At 34.6% G+C, this 18,571-nt stretch overlaps 1 protein-coding gene across 8 annotated transcripts in view; it reads right to left on the reverse strand.

The window, feature by feature from the left end:
* DOCK7 (dedicator of cytokinesis 7) overlaps positions 1–18,571 on the reverse strand; it is a 224,935-nt gene that overhangs the window by 53,315 nt on the left and 153,049 nt on the right. For 4 of the 8 annotated variants that reach the window (XM_042997429.1, XM_042997428.1, XM_042997427.1 and 1 more), the window contains exons 23-31: positions 17,782–17,874; positions 16,502–16,591; positions 15,462–15,557; positions 13,688–13,828; positions 13,481–13,594; positions 11,309–11,479; positions 9,454–9,593; positions 4,567–4,736; positions 3,432–3,586 (exon numbers count right to left, since the gene is read on the reverse strand). In XM_042997429.1, coding sequence (XP_042853363.1) covers positions 3,432–3,586; positions 4,567–4,736; positions 9,454–9,593; positions 11,309–11,479; positions 13,481–13,594; positions 13,688–13,828; positions 15,462–15,557; positions 16,502–16,591; positions 17,782–17,874 — 1,170 coding nt within the window. The remainder of the gene's footprint in view (positions 1–3,431; positions 3,587–4,566; positions 4,737–9,453; positions 9,594–11,308; positions 11,480–13,480; positions 13,595–13,687; positions 13,829–15,461; positions 15,558–16,501; positions 16,592–17,781; positions 17,875–18,571) is intronic. The other 4 variants (XM_042997433.1, XM_042997432.1, XM_042997431.1 and 1 more) reach the window with 1 other exon arrangement.

Raw genomic sequence — 18,571 nt, forward strand, 5'->3', positions numbered from 1 at the left:
TAAGGAAAATAATCTTTTAATAAATGGTGTTGAGAGAATTTGGTATTATATAAATAAATGAATGAAACTGGCTCCCTAAATTCTACTGTTCATAAAAAAATTCCAGGTAAATTTTAGGATTAAAATGAAAGAACAAAAAAAGCATTTAAAAAATAACATAGGGAGGGGCACATGGGTGGCTCAGTCCATTAAAGCGTCTGACTCTTGATTTTGGCTCAGGTCATAATCTCATGGTTTGTGAGTTTGAGCCCCTCAATGGTCTCTGTGGAGACCCTCAATGGTCTCAGCCCGGAGCCTGCTTGGGATCCTCTCTCTCCCTCTCTGTCTGCCCCTCCCCGCTCACTCTTTCTCTTTCAAAAAAAAAAAAAAAAAAAAAAAAGTCATCATGTTAAAAAAAATAACATAGGGAATATCTTCATAATCTTGAAATAGGAAAAAATTTTAAAGATACAAAAAAACACTAGCTGTACAGGAAAAGATTGACAAACTTAAGTATTTTAAAATAAGAAACTCTAATCACCAAATTCACTGTTCAGTGTGTGATAAAAGCAAGCCACCAAAAAGGAAATATTTGAGCCACTTATAATTGATAACGGGCTTGATCAAGAACATATAAAACTCATACAAATCGTAAACAATGGCAGAAAACCAAATGGCAACTGGGCAAAAACTCTAGACACCTCAAAAGAGAAAATTCAAATTGTCAACATATATATGAAGAAGTGCATACCCTCATAAGACATCAGGAAAACAAAGGCTAAAATGAGATACAACTATAAATTACAGATTAACAAAAATTCTAAAGTCTGAAAAGTCTAAATGCTGATGAACATGTGAAGGAATGGGAACTCTCATACTACAGGTAACATATAAACTGAGACAAACCCTTTGGAAAATACCCAAGTATACTGGTAATAAAGATACACATAGATTCTATAACCCAGCAAATTCCACTCCTAGGAAATATCCTGAATAAAAGTATATACATACAGGATACATGTAAAGGAATCTATAGGGCTACTATTTGAAATAACCCAAAATCAGAAACCATTCATGCATCCAAGAATAAAATAAGTTAAAAAAAGGTAAATAGTTTTATATATAGTCAGACAAATGAATGTCATCAGAAACGAGTATCAGTAAATTATAGCTACATTTTATAATATGGATGAATAATAAAAATATAAAATTAAACTACAGGATTTAGGGATGCCCACTTGAACGGTAAAACGATAAGCAAAATTAAGCAATTAGTTAGAAGAGAGGGTGGCGTGGTGGATAGCTGTGGTGGAGAAGAAAATCCAATTGGCTGAAAGGCAGCCAATGTTCTATATTTTGTCCTGAGAGGTGGTTACAAAGGTGTTCATTTTACGTTTTGTAAATTTGTACATTTATGATTCATGTAATTTTTAATATATAGTATATTTCATCTAAGAAAAGTTTTAAAAAGTGAAAAGGATGATCAACAAAATGGTGTACAGTGGTCCTTCTGAGAGGAGAGAGGGATTGGACTGAGGGCAGACTGGGAACTTCCAAGGAATTTGCAATGTTCTATTTCTGAAGTTGGGTGGTGGGTACATTATTGTTTCTTTCATTGTTATACTTTAATTGTACACGTACTTTTGATGTTATACATACAAAATAATATATAAAGTACAAGGGATAAAAGAAAGTTGATAAATTGAATTCATCAAAATTAAAAACTTGTGCACTTCAAATGACACAATCAACAAAGCAAATAGATAATCCACAGAACAGGAGAAAATATTTGCAAATCACATATCTGATAAGGGATTTGTACTCAATATATAAAAAAATCCTTTTAACTCAATAACAAGGAAGTAACACAATACTAAACTGGCAAAGAATATGAATGAACTTTTCTCTAAATAAGACATACGAAAAAGATGTCTCAATAAGCAAACGAAGATGCTCAACATCAGTAGACATTAGGGAAATGCAAATCAAAACCACAGTGAGATACTACTCTATACCAAGGTGGTTATAATAACAAAAAGAGATAATAGCAAAGGTAGGTGAGGATATGAGAAACAGGAATCTTAATTTATTGTTGGTGAGAATGTAAAATGGTGCAGCCACTTTGAAAATTCCGAAGTTTCCAAAAATGTTAAACACAGAGATACCAGATGACCCAACAAATCCACTTCTAGATATCTACCTAAGAGAAACAAAAACATGTGTACACAAAGACATGTATACAAATGTTCACAATAGCATCATTCCTAACAGTCAAAAAGGGAAAAGGATCCAAATGATCATCAACTGACAAATGGATGAAAATCTGGTATATCAATACAAAAGAGTATTATTTGGCAATTAAAAAAAAAGGAAGTGCTGATATACATTACAACATGGCTGAATCACAAAAATATTATGTTTGGTAAAAAAGCTAGACATAGAAGATCACAGTATGTAATTCCATTTACATGAAATGTCCAGAATAGGCAAATCTAGATAGATATAAAGTAGACTAGGTGCTGCCTAGGGCTGAGAGGAAATAGGGAGTGGCTACAGAACAGGCCTCAGGGTTCTTTATGGGGAAATATTCTAAACTTAGATTGTAGTGATGGCTGCACAATTCTGTAAATATATCAAAAACCATGAAATTGTACAGTTAAAATGGATGAATCTTTTGATATGTAAATTATCTCAATAAAACTAAGTCAACAGGCTAGCTTCCATAAGTATTATTGCATTTTTCTGAAAGAACGTCATTTGAAACTTTAAGAACTTGATCTTGGTCTACTGTTTGTTTCCTCTCTGCTCCCATATCCTTTGTTCCTTAAGGGGGGAAATTACAGGGGCAGAGAACCTATCAATTTTCTTAAACATGAAACAGGATAAATTTTAACAGATTAAAAAAAATATTTTCAATTGCTAAACAGTGAGAATATTTCTTAGGGTTGATAAAGAATAAAATGGATTTTGAAAATAGGGGCGCCTGGGTGGATCAGTCGGTTAAGCGTCTGACCTTGGCTCAGGTCATGATCTCGTGGTTCATGAGTTCAAGCCCTGTGTCAGGCTGTGTGCTGACAGCTCAGAGACTGGAGCCTGCCTCGGATTCTGTGTCTCCCTCTCTCTCTCTGCCTCGCTCCTGCTCACGCTCTGCCTCTCTCTCAAAAATAAACAAACATTAAAAAAAGAAAGAAAGAAAAGAAAGAAAATAGGCTATATACAATAAGGCAACTTTCAAATTCTGAATGACAGAATACAGAGTTCTATACCATAAACCTTGAGGTATTAATTTTTAAAACAACTTAGTATAAAATAAGCAGAACCTTAATGTTTCCACAAATAAAACTCACAGTACTTTTGCATCAGTTAATACAATAACCTCAGTTATTTAAGAGGATATCCTTGTAAGTATCTGTCTTTCCAGGAAAAAACTTCTGCAGGAGGGTTGTTCTTACCGATGATGTGAGGAGGAAACTGCCAGGCCTGGTTAGCTGAGGGACTGATGTTCCTGCAATTGCCATGGCAACTGTCTGGCTTATCATGCTTCCGCTCTCACTTTCATAGTCATCAGTGGCTATACAAATTGGTCTTCCTCTTTGATTGTGAGTTTCTGGAAAAATCATCCCAAAATAAATAAATAAAATTCCATTTAGGTTAATTAATGGTTACTGAGCATGCAATTTCCTTTCCTATTCTCCATTACCCTTTAAAGGAAAAACCTATTAAGATGTAGTATTTATCATTAGATTTACTTATTTTAGACAATATTTTAAACATTAACCCATTCCTACAACAATAATGTATAGTTTTGTAGAGAACTTTAACTTGCTAGTAAAAGAAGATATAATAATATAAACATTTCTGCCTTCAAATAAAAGAAGCCCATTTTAGCGATCAAAATACTGGTTGAACACTCAAGAACCAGTCCCATAAAGGCATGGAGTTGGTTATCTTTGTATCACCAGTTCTGTTGAAGTTCTTAATATGTATTAGGTACTTAGTAAATGTTTGTTTTTATTTTATTGAACTGGAAGCACTTTATCAGATTAAATGTTAATTTAAATGCAAACTACAGTATTTCCTTTAGGGCAAGTAAATTCTAAATATGGAAAGTAAGAGCAATAAAATTTTGTGAGTTCTAGGTTTTAAAAAGCAACGGAACTTCAACTTATAAACCCAGTATTAATGATAAACATAATTCTTAATATTCAGGGGAATATTAATTTCAGTCTTATATATGAATAAAATTGTGACTGAAGGTGGTAGACATCTGTCAAGTTTTCTTACATATTTTCTTCAGATGAACAGTATAGTCTCATACCAAAAATCCTATTTTCTAATAGGTAGGTACAGAAAAGTCTTATATCATTAAAATTCATCTTAAGAACCAGTTAAGAAAAGTTTGCAGTGAATTCTCTCACATAATCAAAAGTTATTCAGTAATATGGTTAAATATTTATAGTTTACTTATGTCAGTGTACATTTTCTTATAATTATTTCCCTAAAATAAGATCTTTATCCTCGAGCTATTTCTAATATTTTTAAACACTGAGATTTTCTTTAAAAATTTGTTTTAAATATACTAAGTACCTGTAAAGTCATACAGCTGAGGAACAGTTTCCATGATAATGCCAATCAGAGGTAGATACAACATGGCCACCCTAGCCTTTATCTGGGGGTCAGAGTACCGTGGGTCTGAGTCGTGACTGGATAGTAAATTGTGTACCATATTGATGACTTTCTTGTGCAATCCAAACAGTCTATTTTAAAAAGAAGATGAAGAAGAAGCAGCAGCAGTAAGGTCACAGAGATTAGTAAATATCGTTAAAGCAAATAGTAAGTCATGGTACTGAGTTAATTTTAACTTAAACTTTGCCATATATTTGCATGTCTTTCTATAAAACATTTCTCATAAAATTAACAAATGTCTGTATAAAGTAAGGATAGAGGGGAAAAAAGAAATGCTAAACAAATTCACTCAGGAGTAAATCTGAGTGTTTTTACATTATCTCCTTATTAGTGCATACTCATATTGAATATGAACAGTATGGTTATATTTTAAAACAAAAAACAAAAAGTAAATCATAAGTAGCTTCAAATTTTGTTTCAAATTAGATCTTTTACCAAAAGTTTACATTTACCAAAACTAAACTTTTATTTCCTTTTTCTAATAGAAAAATCTACTTAATGGATTATGCAGTCCATAGGCTCGAGAGTTGCCTTTGATGTCTCTTTCGAAAGTCAACTTCCTTGCTCCTTCTACCTCACTCAGGCCCTACACCTTCCCGATCCCTTCAGTTTCAACTGGGCTAAAATACTCATCGTCACTTTTTTTTTTTTTTTTTTTGCCTCTTTTTATGTTAAAGGTGCTTTGAGTATGCCAACTATTCTAATTAAACATTCAGCCAACTTCCATAGGCACTCTTAAAGCAACACCTGGCAGTGGTGTCACATCTCATTCTCTCCCCTGCAGCCTATCACCATCAGTATGAGGATAAGACTTTACCTCCAACTTCTGTCTTTTAGTAAAGAAAAACCATTCAGAATTTGCTCTGGCCAGATCTTTTAACACATCTGCGCCTTTGTATCTCCATCATTCCTTCTGTCTCAGAAAAAGTTGTATCTTCTCTCAAAAGGAAATTTCTGCATTATGTTCAATGAACCGCATGTTTCTTCAACAGCTTCAATGCCCCCCTCATAAACTCTTCCCTTCTTTCTTTCAAATGAGACTTTCCTATGTTGAAAATACAAGTTTACTTAAAACTAGTTTCCTCTAGCTTATATAGTATCCCTTCGTAATAAACTACTATAATAATTTCCCCAGTAATAAACTTCCTGAATATACAGTCCATAGCATGTGCTTACTTCCTAGTAAATGGAATTTTTAAATAAATTTAGAAAATTTATTTGATTTTTAATTATTTAAATAAATGTATGCTTTTATTAAACAAAATTAAATTTAATTTAAATATTTAAAATTTAAATTAAATTTAAATATATAAGCCCCCTACTCCCTTTTTTTTGAAACTAACAGTTTGAATGTTTACACATGGCACTGTAATATCTTTATCATTTAATAGCTAAATAATTTTTTAGATATTTAACTTGTTTCCCTACTTAAGATATGAGGGTAATTACCTACCTCATAAGGCAGCTGTGAGAATTAAGCTGCGTAGTTTATGTAACATACTTATTAGCACACTATCTTGCACACTGCCTTCTGCAGTATATACTAGCTTTTATCACTTTTTAGATCACATAGCCAATTTCAAAGAGGGATTGGAAACCAGTTAGTCTTACTCCAGAGTCCTTAATCTTATCTGCCACTTTACATTGCTATATATGAAATCAAGCTGGAGATTTTTCTTCTTTCCATATTTTTATTCAGAAAGTGTAGTTTTAAACACTGTCCAGAAACACATCTAAATGACATATCTCAGATTTTATTCTCCAGTTATCTACTCGACACTGTCATCTTATCTTTTTTCTTCTCAATATTTTCTCCAAATAGTTCCAAACCTTCCTCATACTCTCTCTCATTTCATCCAAATCTCAGGTTCTGGTCATTTGCTTTTTATGTTCTCCCTTGTGGATTTTTTCATTACCAGTGATGACTGCCAAACCTGGGTGCATATTCCTTAGCTGTCTGCAGCTACCAGACCGACTTCAACCCACCTATAACCCACTCATCTTCATGAAGCTTTTCCATATGTCTACATTACTTAATCATATGCAACTATTAAATATATGTTTATGCAGGACCTGCAACATCCTATTCTACGTGTTCGGGTAAGACACGGTCTCTGTTTTTAAAGAGTTTGAATAGCAACAAACACAGACACGAAAATAATTCAGTGTCACAAATGCAGTAGTAAAGGTATTCATGTTCTATAGAACTATGTCTATGCTACAAAATTAGCATTTAATCATAGTGTATGGTTTCACAGTCTTGATTTTCTAACTATAATGAAAGTTTCTAGGGAGCAACTCTTTGGTTTTAAAACATATTATTGCCACTCAAAGAATTATTCTCATTAGTAAGCAAATGAAGTAAAAAAGCATTCCTCTCAAGGATCTAAGACATTGTATGCTGTATTTTATCTATATACCACTAAAGAATATAAAATTTAGAGATGGGATCTAAGTCTCTTAGTCACTCATTCATTGAGTTAATATCTATTTATGCATATGTATTCATCCACTTTGTACTAGACACAATTCTAAGGCATTGGAAGGATGGTAGTGAAAAAGAAAGATCAAGTGCATGCTCTCATGAAATCACACTCTAATGGGAGAAGACCGAAATTAAGCAGCAAATTTCATATAAGTGTTTTGTAGAAAATAAAAGAGGGCTACATGTTTAAGAATGATTGTGGCAAGGTAATGTGCTCTAATTTTGCCTAGATGGTCAGTGAAAGCCTGAGAAGATGCTATTTGAGTGGAGACCTGAAGAATCACAAAGAGCAAATGGGTACATGACAGTCATAGAGTAATGTGAGCACTGCTTCAGGCAGAGAAAAGAACCAAGTGCAAATACCCTAAGGTGTGAATGACTTTGGCACATTAAAGAAACAGAAAGAAAGACCAGGATGGCTAGATTTTAGGATGTGGGTAGGGAAGACAGTGGCAGAAGCACACAAAAGCCAGGTAAATAGGACTTTGAGGACCATTATTAAAAGTCTGGATTGGGGGTGCCTGGGTGGCTCAGTCGGTTAAGTATCCAGCTCTTGATTTTGGCTGAGGTCATCACACAGTCATGACATCGAGCCCTGTGTCAGGCTCTGCACTGGGAGTGAAGCCTGCTTGAAATTCTCTCTTTTCCTTTCCCTCTGCCCCTCCATTCATTCTCTCTCTCTCTCTCTCTCTCCTCTCTCTCTCTCTCAAAAAAAAAAAAAGAAAAAAAAAGAGAGAAGAAAAGAAAAGAAAAAAAAGTCTGGATTTTACCCAAAGAATATGAAAACACTAATTCAAAAGATATATACACCTCTGTGTTTATTGCAGCACTATTCACAATAGCCAAGATATGGAAGCAATCATCCATTAACAGATAAAGAAGATACAGAATATATATATGCATACGTATACGTATATACATATGTATACATATACGTGTGTGTGTGTATATATTGAAAAAATATATATTTTTGAGAAGAAAAAAATAAGATGACAGATACAGATACACACACACACACACACACACACACACACACACACTGGCATATTAGCCATAAAAAAGAATGAAATCTTGCCATTTGCAACAACATGGCTGGATCTGGAGGGTATTAAGCTAAGTGAGGGGTGCCTGGGTTGCTCAGGTTAAGCATCCAACACTTGATTTTGGCTCAGGTCATGAACTCATGGTTTGTTAGTTTAAGCCCCATGGATTCTCTCTCTCCCTCCCTCTCTTTCTCTCTCTCTGCCCCTCCTCTGCTCATGCTCTCTCTCTCAAAAATAAACTTAAAAAAAAAAAAAAAAAACTACACGATATAAGTCAAAGAAAGACAAATAACATACAATTTCACACATAGGTGGAATTTATGAAACAAAACAAATAAAGATAAAAAGATAAATAAAACCCAGCCTCTTAACTCTGTACAACAAACTGATGGTTACCAGAGAGGGGATGTGTGTGGGGAGGGGTGGAAGAGGTGATGGGGATTAAAGAGTGCACTTGTTGTGATGAGCACCGGGTGCTGTATCAAGTGTTGAATCACTATATTGTACACCTGAAACTAATATTACAGTGTATGTTAACTGGAATTTAAATAAGAATTAAGAAAAAAAACCTCCTAAAGATCCTATTATGAGGATAAAAAAGGAATTATTATCCAAAGGAATAATGATCATGGAAATTTTTAACAATAACTATTAAGATAGAAATACCCTATAGGGAAGCTGCACCATAATACTCAAGCTATTTCTATAAATTCAAATCACCAGACAATATGCCCTTTCCTTACTGTATCAATTTCCAAAAATTCTACAGAAGTGTACACAACTTTGGAAGTTCTTAAAACCTAAAGACATTTGTTTATAGGACAAAGTTTGAAATAAAATGCTATATAGTATGATGGCAAATGACACATTTTCTGTACAAGGAATCAAATAGAAAACCAGACCATTTTCAATTGAAATGTGTCTACTGTATATACCAATAAATCCATGAGTTAACCCACTAATATGCACAAATATTTTGTATAACCATTAAGAAGGGGGGAAAATGCTACCAAATAAACCACAATACGCCACTGAGTTCAAGATAAACCTCAAATTCGGAGATGATAAAGTATGAAAAAATGGCTTTCTTGAAATCAATGAAATGCAGAAATAACATGGGTATGGAACTTAGTAAATACAGAAGTAGATTACAAGTGGTGCAGAGTATTCTTTCGATTCTTAGAAGTATCGGTGTGATACTTCTGTCCCATTATCCAAAATCAAACTGATATTCTACAAGGCAAAAATTAGTCTACTTACCCTTCAGCATCAGGGTCTAAAATGACAGCCAGCTCTGTTAACACAAGTCCTGCCAAATAATGCTGCTGGCGAAAAGGCACAGACAATTCAAACATATTTGCAATCTTCTGGTCTTGTACGTTTGTGGAAAATCCAGAACTCTGTTTGGGAGTGAGGTAGGACAAAACAATAATAGCTGTGCAACAGAACATGCTACAGACAGAACATTACAACAAATGCAGTACGAGCATTATCTCAATATGAGATACACTTTGTGTAGGGTAGTTTATTTTACATTACTATTATTCGCACTGGAAAAAGTAACTGCTCCTATTTTTCATACAGGAGACTATGATGAAAAAAACACTTTTAATTATTTTCAATTTCCCTTTTCTCATACTGAAACTTTTCCAACTGTTTTTTTTTTCCCCTTTATTCTTTTAGCCACTTAATGTTTCAGTATCATACCCTGAAGGAGAAAAAAGTAACTGAATCCAAATGACGTATTATTGAGTTTTTAAAAGATTTTTAATACTGCAAATAGCATCCCTCCAAGACACAGTTCAAGGCAAGAGTGTTTACAATCTCATCTCCCTCTAATCCACATTCAAGACCATCCATGTGATATTTTTCAGAACAACAGGTTTCAGATTTCTCTATAGAGAAATCATCTTGCTAGTAAGTATATAAAATTATTCTTGCCTACCCCTACCCCAGAAACAGTGAGGTCTCTGTCACCCATTAGAATCTGAAAAATATATGTAGATAAGAAAGTAGGGAACAAGATAATGGAAGACATTCTATTAATTTTTTGCCTGAATGAGATGTTCAAGGGGGTAGTTAGGTATAAACAACTGTGTTTCATTACAGGTTTTAGGAACAGTACTTACGATTAATTTGTTCTTCACTGTGTGGCCACATCTTTGGCAGAGGATGTGGGAAGAAAGCAAAACACTAGCCTTATCCATTCTAGGAAGAAGCGTACGCTAGCCAGGTAAAAGAGTATGTGAAAATAGGCCAATCCCTAAGACTTTTCATAAAGGTAAAATGAAAAGTTGTGGGTGCTCTCTGATGTTTTCCAATGTAAATAAAGTTAAAATTTTTTTTCTATCAAACATCTGAGATTGAACCAGGCTTCTCTGATACTAAAGCCACAAAATCCTTTAATCTCCATCTGTATGATAAGATACATAATAATTGCTACAACAACCTTTTTTTGCCTTGAGAGAAACTACTAACTGTTGAAGTCAGTTGTACCCAAAAAAACCCTATGAACATCCATCTGGTCTCCTTTGGGTTACCTAGGTACAAGAGAGGTAGGCAGGACTTTCCCAGGACTGCACTGCAGTTTGACTTCTTTCTTTGCTAAATTATGCTTCACTTTTTTTCCTTTCACAGGTCTTGATCCCTATTTAACATCTTCATCCCAAGCTCAAGACAACCTTGCATCTGCTTCAAGAAAACCCATCTTGTGAAAATATCTAAAAGGCTTATATAAGTGAATTCACTCACATGGATGTGTATAAATCTCTAAGAAGAGTACAACATAGTAGATAAGAACTTGGGCTCTAGAATAAAGTCTACCTGTACCTTGATTCAAAGCCTAGCTTTGCCACTTATTACTGTTCGGCCTTGGGTAATTTAATGGGTAATTACGTATTTCCTACGTAAAATGTGTTTCATATGTAAAATGAGAATAACAGAACTTACCTCCTAGAATTGCTCTAAAGGGCAAATGATCTATACTTTTAAAGCATTCAGTATGGAGCCTATCACATAGCTATTATTCATAGTGTTACTTATAATTTTTTTCAGTGTTTAGAATGCTTTCTTACAAACATGGGCTTTAAAATTTTTTTTCAGACACTCTGCATACCTGAGATGTTGCAGAAGAAACAGAAGGTGATGGTGATGCAGGTGGAGTAAGCAGGCTGCAGGGCAAGTTTAATGTAACATAATGCTCATGGCTGCAGACAATTCGCAGAAAATCCAGTCTCAAGGACACGAGGACACTTGGATTTGGTAATGAATAAAGCTTTGAAGATACCTTGTAAGCATTATATAAACAAAAGAACACCAATTGAATATACCATTTCTCTAAGCCAGCATCAGAATGACAGATTAAGGAATTAAAGAACAGTATTCAGTGGACAGTTTTTGGATTTTGTGGTTTAAACATTATCAGCTTTTTCCAGAGTTACTGCTAGAATAAAAACTTTGGAACTACAAGATCTATTAAGATTTACAAATCCACTGACTAGGCCAGAAGCCACATTCTTTATATTTCCAATACAGCATTATTTCCACTTCTCAAAGATGCACTTTATGAAGCAAAAGTCTACCACCAAAATAGCTCCATGAAAGAAATGATACATTCTTTGGATAATTAGCACCTTGTGTTACTCTATATTGATGATTACCTATTTGTCTATATACCCAGCTACACCATAAGCTACTCTCAGGAGACTATATACACTGACTTAGGAGCTCTGGCATCCTAGGGTCTGGCTCAATGTCTGCTAAATATAGGATGTCAATGCTTGAAGAATAACAACAGATTTGAGGAGCAACAGAACATGAAGTTTGGGGGGGAAAGTAAAAATAATACGTATTAAAATTTTTTTTAATGTTTATTTATTTTTGAGAGACAGAGTGTGAGCGGGGGAGGTGCAGAGAGAGAGAAGAGACACAGAATCCAAACCAGGCTCCAGGCTCTGAGCTGTCAGCACAGAGTCCAATGCAGGGCTTGAATCCACGAGCCGTGAGGTCATGACCTGAGCTGAAGTCAGATGCTCAACTGACTGAGTCACCCAGGTGCCCCGTCAGTGTCTTTTAAAACAACACTTAACTGAGTGAGCCACCCAGTTGCCCCCCCCCCCACCAATACATATTATTACAAATATTTGGAAGTGGGTCAGTGTCCACATGTAGTTTTAACTTCTCTATTAAAAGAAACATACAATAAAGGCATCCAATAGAACAGAGCTTCAAGATTCTAAACATTAGACTGCCAAATAGCATTTCTAAAGCAGTTCTCAGAAACGAGACTGTGGACCAGCTGGGAAATGTTGCACACACACTATGTCCCACACTCCCCACCCCCAGGACTCAAAGTACTCAATAATGCTGGGATAGTACCCAGAGAGCTATATATTTTTAAATTTCCTTTAAAAGGTAATTCTAGGATGATTATATAGCTCACTTACCCAAATGGCCTGTCAGGACCAATAACTAATGTTTTCCAAAAGGCACATTTCATTAATCAGTTGATAAAAATTTTAAACTAAAGTCAGCTTTTCAGGGAAAAGTTCCACGATGCCTTTTTTTTTTTTTTAACATTTATTTATTTTTGAGAGAGAGACAGAATGTGAGCGGGGTAAGGACAGAGAGAGAGACAGACAGACAGACAGACAAAGAATCCGAAGCAGGCTCCAGGCTCCATACTGTCAGCACAGAGCCTGACACGGGACTTGAATTCACAAACCATGAGATCATGACCTGACCCAAAGTCAGACACTTAACCTACCGAGCCACCCAGGCACTCCTATGATGCTTTTAGTTTAGTAAAAGCAACATAACGAATGACACTGGGGATTTGGGTAAACATCTGTCCATGATTCTAAGCTCTACAATGTCTAGGTCTACATTAGAAGGAATACAAAGCAAAATGAAGCTGCTTTAAAAATCACCCAGTAAATACACAAAAAAGTTCACGTGGCTGTTCATTCAGTATAACTGCTACTCTTGCATGGCATCTTGGGGATGCTTCACATTTAGACCACTGACTTGATGATCTGTTTCAGAATGGGAATCGAAGAGTCATGAGTGGGCCAGTATAACCCAAGAAAAAGCCAGCTGCACAGGTATCAGCCTGCCATTGTCCTGTAGCCTTATAAAACAAATGAAATTTACTTTTTTCTTACTAACAAAAATACACTGCTTTTTAAAAACATCAGTATATGAATGTATTCTTGAAGATCTCTTAGCTGCAACCCTAGAAACAACAAACACAGTATTTAATTGTTAATTATTACTAACTACACATTACCTGTTTGTAGCAGGTCTTAATAAGGCTAAAGACAAATCCTCTGTCCATAACAGACAGCAGATCGTTGAGAAAGAATGCAAGGCTTGTGTTGAGTCTCTCAACCATTTCTGTGTCCTGGAAAACAGAATAAAAAGCAAAAACAAATAAAAGTATGATAGTTTAATGTGAGCTTGAAAGAGATTCAATTTAAAAAAAAGTTATCATTACCTTCTGAAATCGTGAAACTATATCACTAGCAATTGTGCTGACAAGAGCAGCAATGTCATCCATGAATCGTTCTGGAAAACGACTTTTCCTTGGTGCATCAAGTTTATCATTAAAGTATAAATGGTGCACCATGCTCTTTACCTGAAAAAATAAATAAGCCATTAGTTTAATTTCTTATGGATGTAATTAACAGCTAATCACATTAGGGCTATTTTTTCAAATTGCTGAGTGATTTAACAGATAGCCGAAATGCTTTTAGCTCCTCAAGTATTTTGAAAATTTCCCTGCAATATTTTGTATGCTCCCAAGAAATATGACACACTGTACAAGTCAATCACTGCATCACCTCTGTAAAATTCTCCTGGCTATCAACAGGAAAAGAATTATGAACATCAACAGAAAAAAATTTCACTCTTTAAATTGTTTTAAATGAAATCTTTCCACCGCTCAACATTTTGACATTCCATATCCCGCAAACTGCAGCTCTAACAGCCTAAACACATTGACTTCACTGCAGTGTCTTCAGCCTCTAGCATAGAGTAACACAGGGTGAGGGTACATGAATTACTGATGACTCAATATGAATATTAAGATATTAGATCAAAATTAAAGTGATTTATGTGTACAAAATGCTTCTGGATATCAATTCTTAACACAACAATGTGATAACAGTAATAGAGAATTCAGGGAAATTGAAGCCAAGTTTCAACAATTAGTAAATAGCACAGCCAAGACTTAAACTGCAGCCTTTTGACTATTTTAAAGAATTTGAACATACATATAAGACTCAAAAAATAAGTCAAAATTTCAATGTGATCTTATATGAAAAGCACAAGAATTACAAAATTAGCTGCCTATCACTTACATAGGGTCCCTGACTTATTTTCTTTTGTAGATTAGTAAATCTTTAGGAAAAAATGTCTTCTTATCCCTAATATAGGCAACATTCAATGCTGAGAATGATCCTATGATATACTCTGAAAACTCCTTTTGTTTCTTCCATTCTTTTGTTGTTTTGTTTTCTTATTTTTGTACACATTTCTCTTTTGCAAGGAAAAATTTCAAGGACTTCAGCTTTCTAGAGGCTGAACAGGAAGATCCCTAGGACCTGAACACCTGAGTTTGAATCACAGTTCTGCTATCTAGAAGCTACATCAACTTCGATAAGTTACTTAATCTCTCTGTGCCTGGGTAACACGCAGCTCACAGGGACGGTGCCACCACACTGTATGCACTTGGTAAATTTTTATTGCTTTTGTGTATATATGTGTTTATGTGTGTACAAATATATATTAAGATATTAATTCGTTTGTTTTTAATACCATTTATTGAATTGAGTGACAAGCGTTGTGGGTTTTTTTTTTTTTTCTTTTTTCTTGGCTGTAACTGGCATTTCCCTAAGAGCTTTCTAACCATAAAAGCAGTGAGTACCTTATAAAGCTCTTTTAATCTGTTTGGGATGAAGTCTATAATACCGCCATCATACAGTAGCCACATTCAGACAAAAGAACAATGTACCAGGTTTCCTTTAAAAAGATAGCTGTTTCTGCAACCATCTCTAGAAAAGTGGTTAACGAGAGCTTCCTAAGTCCACCTCAATTGTGCCGAGTATCCACAGTGTTTATTTAGAGATGTAACACACATAATTTTGTCTTGGACACACATGTCAAATCATGCGATGGCATTAGAAAAAGATTTTTAGGAGAAAATAATGAGCTAGCACAAAGTTGTTAACTAAGGAAAACAATATTAAAAGTGTGTGTAGGTTGCTCACCATTAACTCAAAAAAGAACCAGGCTTGTTGCAAAGCTGACTCCCGAACGCTGCCACTGCAAACCACCCACTGCAAAGCCAGCTCCTCATGAAAAAGCTATCCAGAAGTAAATCCAAAGTTATTATCAAAGTCATATCTGCTGATAACACAAACCAAATAATAATGCAATTACAAATGAAGATATAATGAGAGTAAGCAAAATAAGGCATGTGAACCATTCAATGATGCAGTGAGGACACCCATTAACGAAACGGCTGTTTATACATGTAAGACAGTGGCATGTTGAACAGCTGAAAAAATTACATGTTATCTTGCAGTAAAATGTAATTTTAAAAGGACAGGTGGGAAAATAGCCTCCTAAATTGTACCTGCAAACAGAGACTAGACCAAAAACTCACAGTTACAAATACTATCTTCTCTGTGCCTTAAATACATATTTTAACATATGCAAATACATTCATGAACTTTGCTGGTACAATTTAGGAAATACCTTTAAAAATTTTAACTTTTGATGTAAGCCATTAATTTTCAAGTTTTCAGGTATTTGAAGTCTTTTTATAAACATAGAAATTTCCTGCCTTATAATGGATATGCATACAAAGCATTTGCAAAATAGTGTATATCAATATGAAAAAGGACTAACAAAACTGTGCATAAGGGAAGCAAATCAACATATCTTACTAAGAGTGATAATTTTTCTAACTCATCTTCCTTTCCCTGGAAATTTAAAACACAAAACAGAAGCAGTTACAGAAACAGAATTCAGAGTTGATACATTTTTTTGGTACTAAAATTTGATGATCAAATTTGATTTCAAACAGTCAATCCCAAAGATATAAATATTATAATAGCATAAAAGAGCATACACTGAAGTGGTATGCCCAAAAAAGGCATCAGACAAGCAGAGCTTGCTGAAAGGTATTTTTAAACAAATAATTTAAATGCAATTATTATAACATACTGGTTTACTTAAAGAAATCTTACATCTATTTAACTGTTGGAATTTTCCCCCTATATGGATTGTCTTCGTATGAATCTACCTTTTTAGTTGGTAAGCGTCCCGTTAATGTTTGTAAGAAACTTGACGTCTCTGTGTGCGAAGACATACGATTACAACTTCGATCCATAGCCTATGGAGTGAAGGTGGATGAATGACGAGATAACATTAAAGTCCGCTGTGGATGACTTTGCAGCTTAAGGATTACATACAGTTTTTAAAATCATTTTACTGTGTTTTCAACAACTGTTTTATTGTTCATCTAATTTTCACCATTTTAAGCTGCTTTAATGACAGTAAGTTAGAAGTATCAAAATGGCTTCTATATATTTTTAGTAAAAAGAGTATTTTAACCACTATATAAATTCAGAGTGCTGCAAAGAATGAAACTTTTATCTCTGTGATCTCTACACATGCACACATCTAGTAAGAGAAAGCAAAAAGTAAAAACATACTTCTCACTGGTCTCAGATCAAAAAAATCAAGAATTTTATATTCAATAAAGAAAATTAAAAGATTAGAATGGTTTCTCCCACTTTCCAGTAGGATCAAAACCTACTATTCGGTTTTGTCATATTCTTCAAATATAAAACACTGTCGATATTAACCATGGAATTACATTCTTCCAGAACAAGAGCATTTTCCTCCAAAGCCAACACACAGATGAGAAGTATATTTTGAGGTATCATGCAATAGTAGCTATCAAGCAACTTGACTTAAGTAAGCAAATCCTAGTTCAATTAATCTAGAAACAAATTTCATACTTTGCAACACAATATAAATTAAAATTCAGTTTGGTTCTGGTACTAAGTCTTACAGCATGGGGATTATATACCGTTCAGATTTAATTTCAGTTTGTTACCAATATTTCCAGTCAGTAATTATGAAAAAAAAAAAAAAAAAGACAAGATAGTAAATGTTGAATGAAAATGATACAACAGCTACACTTTAAACCAAAAGCCAATGGAAAACTGTCAGGTTTTTTCCATACCAATTTTTTTTTTTTTTAATTCCTACTAAAGATGTACTAGCCCTAAAGTAGAAACTGTTATAAAGCCATTGATTGCATAAGCAGCAGGCACTGAAATACTGATAGGGTATACAAGGAGGGAAGGGAAAGAAGACAGGAAGTAGGAAAGGAGAGCATTACTGGTACAATTGGTGGTATTCATGCATAGTAGTTGGAAAATGTGCTAAGTAAACAAAATACACACTTTTTAATGATTAAAAAGCAAGCCACTGAAATCATAGTATGTACTAAAAAGTAACGTTCTAAAGGGAAACATCAGCAGCCAATAAAGAAACCTCTAATATAAACACCACCTGTGTTGACTCTGCACTTGGACTGGGGTTGGATCCCCATGGGGCAGCTTTTGGACCACCAGTGTTAACCCAGGAATTGGAGCGATCTAAACCCTAAGCATATAATAGAAAGCAGTTGGAAAGGAAAGAAATATTACATGTGGCATGCTATAAATTATTCCTAAAGAAACCCAGACTTTCCAATGCAAACATATTTTTAATTAGTACTGTTAAAGCAACCAAAATTCTTAGGCACCTAGAAGTATTAGTTCACCAAAATTACATTCATTACATAATGTTTTTTTTAATTTTTTTAATGTTTATTCAATTTTGAGAGAGAGAAAGAGCGACAGAATACAAGCAGGAGATGAGGGGAGGGAGAGAGAGAGAGAGAGAGAGAGAGAGAGAGAGAGACAGAATCAGAAGCAGGATCCAGACTCTGAGCTGTCAGCACAGAGCCCAACGTGGGGCTCAAACCCACAAACCGTGAGATCATGACCCAGGCCAACGTCAGATGCTTATCCAACTGAGCCACCCAGGTGGCTTTTAAATCACAAATATTAAGTATAGCATTTAAAGATAATTTCTCTTTATGTAAAGGGATCACCTTAGAGAACCAACTAAAGTTCCCATAGTACCATCCCCCCAAACTCTCTTTAAAGATGGCACAAATTAGCAACAGATTATTTCCTCTGAACCAACTAGGGTTTAAAAGGAAAAAAAATGTAAGAAGAAAATCATTCTTGTCTAAAAGACTTTACTTTCATTTTGTCATGACTGAAACTTCTGTGCACTGATATTCCATAATTCT

This window comes from Panthera tigris, chromosome C1, assembly GCF_018350195.1.
Source record: "Panthera tigris isolate Pti1 chromosome C1, P.tigris_Pti1_mat1.1, whole genome shotgun sequence".
In the NCBI taxonomy this organism is placed as follows: Eukaryota; Metazoa; Chordata; class Mammalia; order Carnivora; family Felidae; genus Panthera; species Panthera tigris.